Source organism: Colias croceus, chromosome 25 (assembly GCF_905220415.1).
Source record: "Colias croceus chromosome 25, ilColCroc2.1".
Classification (NCBI taxonomy): Eukaryota; Metazoa; Arthropoda; class Insecta; order Lepidoptera; family Pieridae; genus Colias; species Colias croceus.
The window spans coordinates 1,915,807-1,927,606 of record NC_059561.1 but is presented as its reverse complement, the minus strand read 5'-3'; the positions used below and the strand labels follow the sequence as shown (position 1 = coordinate 1,927,606).

The following is an 11,800-nucleotide window of genomic DNA, read 5'->3' as shown; positions in this document are numbered from 1 at the left end:
TAAGGGAACATCTAAAAGGGGATGTGACAATGTGACGGCATTTTGTAGTCCTATCTTACATTGCACAAATGCATTATTACTAACATTGTTCCAAATAATTTTCGATTTATCATTTTTCTTAGAATTTACTAAATATTTATTGAGTTCGCATTGATGTGACGCTAAATGAGGTAAATGTGGTCTATAAAAATTGATCATTCCTAAAAATCGTCTTAAATCCGATACTGTAACGGGTTTAGGAAAATTAACTATGGCCTCGACCTTGTCTTTGAGTGGTTTAATTCCATCTACACTTACTTCGTGACCTAAGAATTCTATACGCGACTGTCCGAAGCTACACTTGCTTAAGTTTATAGATATGCCGTATGTATTGAAACGTTCGAATACTAACTTCAAATGTTCTTGATGTAAAGTCTCATTTTCGCTGGCAATTATGACGTCATCTAAGTAACAAAATAAAAAATCGAGACCTTGTAAAACGGTATTGTTCATAAAACGTTGAAACGTTTGTGCGGCGTTCCTTAGGCCAAAACTCATACGGGGAAATTCGAAAAGTCCAAAAGGGGTAATATAGCAGTTTTTTCTATATCGCATGGGCAACTTTTATGCAGTGATAGGCTCTATTTATGTCTACTTTTGAATATATTTTTTTATTAGCCAATATAAAAGTAAAGTCGTGTAATCGCGGAACTGGATATCTGTCGGGTTTTGTAATTGCGTTGAGCTGTCGATAGTCTCCGCACGGCCTTAACTCGCCATTCTTTTTAACTACAACATGAAGCGGACTAGCCCAAGCACTTTTAGAAGGCCTACAGATACCTAATTCTTGCATAACCCTGAACTCTTCCTTCACCTTTTTGTATCTATCCGGGGGTAACGGTCTAGCTCGGGCATGAATAGGAGGACCGCTCGTCTCTATATAATGTAAAACGTTATGCGATGTAGTTTCTTTAAACGACATCGGCTTTGTAATGTCAGGAAACATACTTAATAAATCGTAATACGGATGACTTTTGCACACAGAATTTAGCGATTGTTGCGTACACGAAACTAAGGAGGCTAATACATGTAAATCGGTAACTTGATCTATTAACTTTTTTCGATACAAATCAACTAATAATTTATGATGTGTTAAAAAATCAGCTCCCAATATTGGCTGTTTGACATCTGCTAAAATAAAATCCCAACGGTACGGTCTTCTTAAATTAAGATTTAAAACAATAGATTTAACGCCATAAGTTGCAATTTCTGTACCGTTAGCAGCGTATAACTTAAGATCGGATCGACATAATTTATTGTATTTAAATGGATTTCTAGGTACGGGTAAAACGGAGACATTGGCACCGGTATCTACTAAAAATTTTAAGTTAGTATTTAAATCTGTTACCATGAGACGGCTGCACGGCGTGATGGTACAGACCTCCGCCGTAGTCTGCACCTGCCTCGCTAGTTTTCCGGCTGGGCGGCTGCTGCGCTGGGGCTGGGGCTTCTCTTCCAGGCACACGGTGGGATGCACTTGTGAGCGCGCTGCCGGAACCTGAAGTGGTAGCTGCACAACCAGTCAGGTGCGCCGGGACGACGTCGCTTCGAAGATGACCTTGAAGACTCTCGAAAATTGCGTGACGGTGTTCTGGGTCGCCGGTGTACCGCTCGTGATCGTGAGCGCTCGATGTTTGAAAGACGCTCGTTGATTTTCGCCAATTCCGCCGAAAGGTTGCCGAAACGGTTAGATGTAGGCATCGCCATGTTAAAATTTAAATTCTTCCAATATATTGTCTTCAAAATAATTTTATTGTTATAATTTCTTGTTGTTCTTTGTCGGGGTCACCAATGTTGAGTAGTGCCTTTCCCCCAAGGTTGCCCAAAATAATAAAACCTTTCCTTCAATGAATTTATTGCTCTTCACAATATATAAGTGTTATTTATGCTAGCCGTTATGCACTACTGACTTTAAATTCTAATAAATCTAAAAAGCGTCGGGGAAACAATGTGGACGCACACATATACAAAAAGCTCGATCAGCGAATTGTACATGTGTGTCCCTACAGGTATTATAAATGCGATAGTTTGTATGGATGTATGGATGTTTGTTACTCTTTCACGTAAAAACTACTGAACCGATTACAATGAAATTTAGCACACATAGAGGGTAACTTGGGTAACACATAGGATAGTTTTTATCCCGGAAATCCCACGGGAACGGGAACAATTCGGGTTTTCCTTTGCAAACGCGGGCGAAGCCGCGGGCGGAAATCTAGTGTATTATAGATTTCAAAGTACAAGAATATGTATAGGTATTGTTTTAGATAATATTATAGAATGAAGAGAACAGGCTGTACTATTGCAATGTTAGATTGCTTGTGTAAATAATAATATAATTGAGTTTGACATGCAACAATCAACCTGAATATGCGCTTTCGCTATGAACTATGACATAAATACAATATACATGTCGTTTCGCCGTTTACAATAATTAATGCTCGCCATTTTGTAAAATGCTGAGGATTTACTTTTTTCAAAATTCTACAAAAAGACAGTCGTGAGCCGACGGAGCCCCACTTCGCGGAGCTCCTATTTCTGTGTAGTTTTAAAAACACGAACCTAACCTAACCCACCCCCTATCGAAACGAAAAATTTCTGATTACGAATTCTCGACATATTATTACAAAATGTCGAGCTTTTGTAAACGGCGAAATTATAAAATTTGCCTGCGACATAACTAGGTACCTACATAATTATTATGTAACTAGGTATTATGTATTATGTAATTATGTAATTATTGTACTGTAAATTATTATACATATAATTATTATGTATACAACTATATAAGTTATTAAATATACACAACACACCTAATAGGCTAATACTGTCTTGATAGAGAACCATATTTGAGATATTAGTACTGTTTAGTTAATTCTACATTAAATAATAAAACTGGAGGTAGTTTTACAAAAGAACTTTTCGGATTACCGTCAAGGCATGAAGAAGACGGTACCTATGTTTTGTATTGATCTTTCTCGATGATTTTACTTTATAATGAGGGAAAGGAAAGCGGGCGGAGTTTAAATGGATTTAAACCGCGATTTATTAGCTTTTTTATCTGATATTTAAATATGATTGTCACAAGCAAATTGAGATCCTAAGTTTGCTTGTTGTGACAATTTATCTCGACTATGATCGCTTTTAAAATTGGTAAGAAAGTTTATTATGTGTGACCATGCATGCTTTAGTGTGTAAGTTATATCGTGTATAGTAATAATAAATTCATTGTTTCTTAAACGAGTTGAAAAATTATACGTGAACTTTTTTACGAAGACTACGCCCAAGTCCTTGCTAATTTATTTCTGACTAGATTTCCGCAAACCCGCATAGTTCCCGTTCCCGTGGGATTTCCGGGATAAAAACTATCCTATGTGTTAATCCAAGTTACCCTCTATATGTGTGCTAAATTTCATTGTAATCGGTTCAGTAGTTTTTACGTGAAAGGGTGCCTACCTATATTACCTACTCGTTTTAAACTAAATGCATAATCAAATATTGACTACCAAAACTATATTAAATTATTTATAATATTCTACTCACAGCGCTCGTCCATTTATAATTTGATACCCATTTCACTATGACAAGTGTCAGTTAGGCTTAATGGTGACGCATTTCTCCTATACGAATTGAATTACAATAATTCTGATGTACTGTAGCTTTTAATCATGATAATTAATTACTATGGACATTTGAAGGGAGGAATTATTTAGCTTAGTATGTGGAATTTGTGGTTAAAATAAAAGAGATGACTTGAAAAGATATGACGAATAAATAACATTGTGTTGCTTATCTCTATGTATGGGCTTGCATCTGAATTTTGTATGACGTTCGTTTAGAATTTTAGATAATAATAATAATTGAATCTAATACACCGCGTCCACTTTCATAAAAATTTAGCATTGTTTATTACTAGGAGTGGGTCACTAAAACAAAAATAAAAGGGAGATATTATTTGAAACCATTTTTGCGTTTTTCGTTAACTTTCTTAGAGCCGCCGTCAACTTCTATAATATTTTTTACTTTTTTTCCACCTTTGTAAGTCCGAACATTGTAGTATAAAGAGATACTAATATTACCTACCTACCCTACCTTTGGCACTAGCCACTTCAAACTAATTTAGACCGTAACCAATGCACAACAATATTCACTTTCCAATAATTCCTTTACCACAATATGCTTTAAAGAGGAACAACAGTGTACAATTGAATTCATTACAATACCAACGAACAGAAGCCACGGCAAGGAAAATGATTTATATGAAACATTTCCCTGAATGCGTTTCTCATAAATGTATTGCGGTTATGCAATTTATTCAATAACGGTGTAAATTTTATCTGATCGTATATTATTGTGTTAAATAAATTTAAGAATTGGTAAAGTAGTGAAAATTTAAAGATATCGATATATTATGTTATAAGTTTAGACAATAGTTTTGGCAATATCTCGGTGGCAAGTGACAAGTGATAAGTATTAGCTTTTCCCAGCTTCGCCTGCGTTTTCAAAGAAAAACTCGCATAGTTCCCGTTCCCGTGGGATTTGAGGGATAAAACCTATCCTGTGTGTTAATCCAAGTTACCCTCTATATGTGTGCTAAATTTCATTGGAATCGGTGCAGTAGTATTTGCGTGAAAGAGTAACAAACGCACACACATTCTTACAAACTTTCGCATTTATAATATTAATTAATAGGTAGTAGGAAGGATTGGTAAAGCAGTAAAAATTTAAAGATAATAATTATATATTATGTTATAACTGTAGACAATAGTTTTGGCAATATTGGAACAATCTCGGTGGCAAGTGACAAGTGACAAGTACTCCCATAATTTTATTTGATAAATACAGTTCCAAGATTGTAAAAATCAACTATTATGCCCATAAGTCGCCGGTATTTTTGGTAAATCGTTATGTTTATTATACTGAAGGTAAGGGCATAAGTTTACTTTCACTAGTTTTAAAGAATGACCAAGTGTTAATTTTACAAAATATAATTTCTTTCTAATTAATTAAATAAATCAATAAATTCTGTTAATTCGTTTTATACCAAGAGTCACTACTTTCGTATCGGACATTTAAAATCTAAGTTCTGATTTCAACATTTTCAAAAAATTTAATATTCAAACACTTTATATAATATTGAAATTCATTCTTTTACTACTGAAAATCTGGTCAACACTCGTCTGCTTTTGTATAAGTTTTAAAAAATACGGTTCAAATATTTGATCACAGAACGTGCACCGATAGCTTAAAAAATATGATATTTGAAACTGTATTGTAAACGTTCGTTTCACATAGCGGTTGTATTTTTATTTTTTAAACGAATTTTATACTTTAATTTTGACATTTGTGGTGAAGCGAAACCTATGTGGCCGCCATTATAGGTACACTAAACCACCTTTTCTCTTAACTACGGGCACAGATGCTTGATTATTGAATAAGTAAACTCAGAAGTATATGGTACTAGCTGAGCTCCGCGGTTTTACCCTGAGTGTGATGATATTATATAGCCTATAGCCTTCCTCGATAAATGGGCTATCTAACACCGAAATAATTTTTCAAATCAGACCAGTAGTTTCTGAGATTAGCGCGTTCAAACAAACAAACTTTTCAGGAAATGCAAGATGACAGTTCATGTTAAAACCTATAATTTTTCCCCTTTCAAAGTCAGAGCAGTGTGCTAGTATCCAATAAAAATAAAGAATGGAAATAAACTTTTTAGGAAACCTCATTTATAACACGCTATCGGAACAGAAGTGAACTTTAGGTAATATTTATATCTGTCCAAATAAGTGACAAGGGTACATGGACATTTTTGAAAGATTCCGCTTTTATTCTTATTGTGTACTATGTATATTCTTTTTCATATTTTTGTTGCACTGGTAGCTTAGCGTATCTTGTAAAGTGTGATATTCTTCAGTTGGTGTAAAATTATGTAAATTTAAAACTTATATAAAAAATGTACTAGTTCAGAGAGCGTACTACAGTATTCAGGAATATATGGACGATAAAGACCCATGGAGGGTTGTCGCGTAAAAACCACAGGACAGTTCTTTGGCATATTATGATATATTATGTATAAGTTAGATATACCTAAGTTACATATTATGTAATATTGACATGATTTTAAAAGAGCAACTATGGAGTTTCTTGCCGATTCTTCTCCATAGATACTGCTTTCCGAATCGGTGGTAAATGTTAAAAATACTTATGTAATGACGATTCGAAAGTGCTACTAAATAGTAGTCTAATTGAATAAATAAATGTTTGAGTTTGAGTTTGAGTTTGTAGGATATAGGATATGATGATGTTTTGTTGACACCATACGATTTTGAATTTTCTATTAATGTGCCCATTAATAACATAGTAGCTAACTCTTTAGTTATGCCAATAATAATTACAGCTATGTAATTGATATACCCATGAATTTGCGATGATTTAAGAAGCGTAATAAGATTGAGTAGGTAAATTACGTAGGTAGAAGATAACCCTTCATACCGTGCCTATTTCCCCTAGACTGGGAATGCAATCATCATCATCATCAGAAGAATGCCGATCATGTTAACGATGGCAAGTAAAGTCAATATATTTAATCACAAATGTTGCAATATCGAATTAGCATAAGCGTACAATATCATGCACATTTTCTACACAAAATATTAGCGAAATTTATCGAAGAATACCATCGGTTTATTCTATAAAGACACAATATTAAAACAAGCGCCAATAAATCATGTTGCATACGCTCTTAGCACCAATAATTTCCCTTGGGCATTCCGTAGACCAGTATATTCTGACCCCTGATAGCCCAGTAATCATACTAACTCCCCTTTGTGAAGAATAAACCACGGGTCTCGTTAAATTGGCTGCCCTAAGTGCTTTATACGTGTGAACGGCTATAAGTTTTTGTCTTTATAAACTTTTGTACTTGATAAAGATGTTTTCTTCATATTTATGAGCGGGGAATTGTTATTTAATACGGGATGGGAGAATTTTTAGCGGAAAATGTTTGTTAGATTTCGCGGAGCTGTTTAAGTTGTCCGTGTTAACTTTATCTTTAGAAAAAGCGAAAACGTGGTCTATGTAACAAGATACAGTAATCCAAAAGTATTAATGCGCATAGAAATCTTCGTCACTGTTCGGCAACTGTCATATTCTCGGAGAGTCCGAAGATGATATCTATATAGAGCGGTTAAATGAATTTTCTTCATGCATAATTTAGTCAAATTATATGTTTTGTGCTAAAAGAGATTAATATGTATGTTAGCGCGTTTAATTTAAAGCTAAAATTATATTTTAAAAGTAAATCAATTGATTAACTTCATTAATTATTTTAACAATAACCAATTGGATAAAAGTGTTAACAATCATTTAATTATCGAGTAATAATAATATTTCATGTCGTATTCAAAATAACGATCAAAACAACACAAATAACACCTGCGCTGACTCACGCTGTCACACCACTCGAATAGTTGTTTTGATCGTACTATAAATAACGGTCGTCTGCAGTTGCAAGTCATTCTTGTCTTGACTTTGGTCGAGTAAAGATGTCTAAGAAATATTATATCAGTATTTAATTACGTAATACAACCACGCTTTAACATCAGAAGTAGAAGATGAACCAGCCCTTACTCGGAATCCTGACAGGCTGGCACAAATTCTTCCATCATACTATGTGACAGTGTGTAACTGTCACTGTCACCATCATGACAGTATACCACTGTGGACTTCAACCTTCGAAAAAATTGAATTGAATTGACTTCAAGTAAACAAGGACACACAAGGATGAAGGAACTCGCACAAAGTGTGTTTTCTTGTGCGTTGTGTGAAGCAGGGCCGGATCTACCCATGGGCTTTATGGGCTACAGCCCAGGGCCCCGAGGTTAAAAGGGCCCCCATACCCCGATAAAAACAATGGGCGATAATTAAAAAAAATCTGTAGTCGGTTTTCGAAAAAAAAATTGATGAAAATCGCATAACTACCTACTTCAATAACTTTTGCTAACATGTACCTAAAAGGATGTTTGCATGTTGATTTTCGTCTTATAGAAAATAAATCTCATTTATTGAAACTATTTGGTTATTTTATATAGGTAGTTATACATAATAATAACTAGCTGCGCCCCGCGATTTCACTCACGTGGCTCAGATCCTGTTGGTCTTAGCCTGATGATATAATAGCGGTTAGATCGATATTTTTCCATGAGAATTCGAACAGTTTGAATAGGGTCATTTGTTGATTTTGCTGCAGTGAAACCAAATTGATTTTCGGATATATTAATTAATGCTAAAAGACGGTAATTTAAAATTCTTTCCCATATTTTTAAAGTATGTGAGGTGAGTTTAATGGCCCTATAATTATTGCATACTCTGATGTCACCTTTATTTTTGTAGATAGTTACCAGGAAACTTTGTCGCCATGATTCAGGGATAGTATGCGTATACAATATGGTGTTAAAAAGGCGTGCTAGCCATTCATAGCCTAGGGGTCCAATTTTTTTCCAGAGGTCTGCAGGTATCTCGTCTGGGCCAACGGCTTTGTGGTTTTTCATTTTTATAACAACCTGCTTGACTTCCTCTAGCGTTACTTCGTGAATAGGTCCGACAGTTGGGATGATTTCCGGTAAGGGTTCACTAGGGAATTCTTCGTTTAAAAGGTTTTCAAAGTATTGCTTCCATCTATTACTGATGTCTTCGTTAGATGTTAACAACTGTCCCTCTTCGTTCTGGATGTATTTATTTACTTTAATGTCTAACGTCGCCTTGTGTCGTTGTTTTGCTATTTTGAAAACCTCGACATCAGTTTTTACGTCTTCCAATCTTTGATAGAGTACCTCATTAGCGTTTGTCCTTGACTGAGCAACAGCCTGCTTCGCAGATTTTTTAGCTTTTTTGTATTCTCTGTGGTCTTCTTCCAGTTTTGTCAGTTGCCAAAGCTTAAAAAGTTCTCTTTTATCTCTTATTGCCTCCTTGACATTGTCATTCCACCACGTAGGATCTTTATTGGTACTAATTCCACCTTTCGATATTCCCAAATGCTTTGAGGCTTCTTCCTTGCAAAACTTTTCGAAATTTGCCCACATTGCGTTTGTACTATTGTTGTAATTTAAAGCCAGATCGTTTTCTAAGTATTTAATAATAGATGTAATGAGCTGTTTACCCTTATCAGAGTATAGTTGGCCCCATTTGATTCTAGGTGTTCTATCATAATTGATCTTAATATTTTTGGGCAATATAAATTTAGATACCAGGAGTCGATGTTGTGAAGTCAGTGCCTCTCCCGGGATTACGTTGCAATCTTTAAAGCTTTTTAGAGAAGACTTTTGACAGAGAATGTAATCAATTTGGGTGTTATTTCCAGAGCTTTTATAAGTTATTAGATGTTCATCTTTCTTTTTAAACCAAGTGTTAACAATAGCTAAACCATGCCTAGAGCAGAAATCCAGAATAGATGTTCCTTCTCTGTTTACAGAGCCATAACCATAGCCACCATGAACATCTCGATAATCTACGGCCTTTTCACCAATGTGCCCATTTAGATCTCCGCCTATGTACTTTGATTCATGATCTGGTATTAAGCTCATGAGATCATCGAAATCTTCCCAGAAGAGAGATTTTTCTAATTCTGTACATCCGGATTGGGGTGCATATGCAGAAATTATATTTAGAGGTGTTTGATTGTCCATGGCGAGTTTTACAGCAATTAGACGGTCGCTTTTTCTATCCACTTTTATTATTCGTTGCTTTAGATTGCAGTCTAGGACTATACCCACACCATTCTGGGAGTTCTTAATGCCATGATAAATCAGTTGGTAACCTAACCCAATATCTCTGGACTTGGAGCCTTTCCATTTCGTCTCTTGTATACAGCATGCATTTATATCTCTTCTTTGCAAAACCTTAGCCAGTTCTTGACATCTTCCAGTAAGGGAACCTAGATTCCATGTAGCCAATCTTATTTTACATTGGGTTGTCGGTTTATTGTCTGTTTTTAATTCTACTTGCTTGTCGCTTCCGGGGGACCCCCTAGTATATTCTTCTTTATTCGCATCCATATCACATAAACTCACTCTATCGTCGCTTCGGGGGAACGCCCTAGCAGAAGTGCCCTTTCTTGATTTTTTACTTTTCATGATTCGAGGAGAAAATGATTGGCTTGAATTTTACGGCCGGTTGCCACCTGACACCAAGGTTGTCATCTATATCAAGATGTGAGCGCCGCCGTTGGCCCAGTATTGGGCTCTTCCGCCGCCATCTCTACTGTATACTCCAACCCAAGTACACAGCACTACTACGACCTGTCCTTCGATTATGCCAAAGTAGCTCGCAGTAGGGATTTGGAAATGGGCTATCTAACACCGAAATAATTTTTTTATAACTATCAACGTACTATTAAAAATTTATATACTCATAAACATTTGTCATTTTTTAACGAAATGCGTTATTGAATGCGTTTTAACTCTTATGTACGAGCCCGAACGAGTTATGGCCAAGTCATGTAAGGTTAAATTAGGTAAGAATCTCGGAATTCGAGATACCCAGCTGTAAGTCTGTAAATACTTATACAGGGTGTAATCGTTAAGTGTGCACAGGCGATTTTTCCGTAAGTATTACAGATAACAAAAAACTTTAAACTAATATCGAAAGTACTTAACCTTATGAGTAAAATGGCCGTAATAAATTTTTAAAAATAAATCGAGAAATATCAAAAAAATTATCTTTAAACCCTCCCATACATTAAGTATGAAATATGAATATCCCATATACATTTAATATGAAAGATTTTAGCTTTCTTTATCTTTTTTTGGTTTTCTGCTTTAATTACTTCGCAAATTTGAAGTGGCATTTTCCACGCTTTTTCCAGACATTTTCACGCATTTTCCGGGACTTTTACAGGCATTTTCCGGGAATTATCCAGGCATTGCCAGGCATTTTCCGGATGTCCCCGGAAAATGCCTGCGTGAAAAAGTCCGGGGAAAAAGTGGAACGTACCTGGAAAAACCCCGGAAAATGCCTGGGAATTTCCCGGGAAATGCCTGGGAAATGCCCGGAAAATTCCCGGAAAATATCCGGAAAATGCGTGAAAATGTCCGGGAAAAGTGTGGAAAACGCCTGGAAAATCCTCGGAAAATGCCAGGGAAAAGCCTGGAAAATATCCGAAAAATGCCTGGGAAATATCCGGAAAATGCCTGGGAAATGCCCGGAAAAATCCCGGAATATATCCGGAAAATGCGTGAAAATGTCCGGGAAAAGTGTGGAAAACGCCTGGAAAATCCTCGGAAAATGCCTGGAAAAATCCTCGGAAAATGCCAGGGAAAAGCCTGGAAAATTCCCGGAAAATATCCGGACAATGCGTGAAATGTCCGGAAAAAGCGTTTTAAATGCCTGGAAATCCCCGGAATACAGGGGAGGTGTACTTATTACTTTACAGGTATTTCCCGGAAAATGAAAATTCCCGGAAAATTTCTGGAAAATATCTGGAAAATGCCTGGGAAATATCCGGAAAATGCCTGGGAAATATCCGGAAAATGCCTGGGAATTTCCCGGAAATGCCTGGGAAATGCCCGGAAAATATCCGGAAAATGCGTGAAAATGTCCGGGAAAAGTGTGGAAAACGCCTGGAAAATCCTCGGAAAATGCCTGGAAAATCCTCCGAAAATGCCAGGGAAAAGCCTGGAAAATATCCGGAAAATGCCTGGGAAATGCCTGGGAAATGCCCGGAAAATTCCCGGAAAATGCCTGGAATATATCCGGAAAAAGC

At 36.1% G+C, this 11,800-nt stretch overlaps 1 protein-coding gene across 1 annotated transcript; it reads right to left on the bottom strand.

Moving 5' to 3' along the window:
- Window positions 1–7,494: 7,494 nt before the first annotated feature.
- On the bottom strand, window positions 7,495–10,094 carry LOC123703012. Its single transcript, XM_045650881.1, has 2 exons — window positions 8,604–10,094; window positions 7,495–7,590 (listed from the first exon to the last, which is right to left on the bottom strand). The coding sequence occupies exons 1-2, from the start codon at window positions 10,092–10,094 to the stop codon at window positions 7,495–7,497; spliced, it is 1,587 nt and encodes a 528-aa protein (XP_045506837.1).
- Window positions 10,095–11,800: the final 1,706 nt, after the last annotated feature.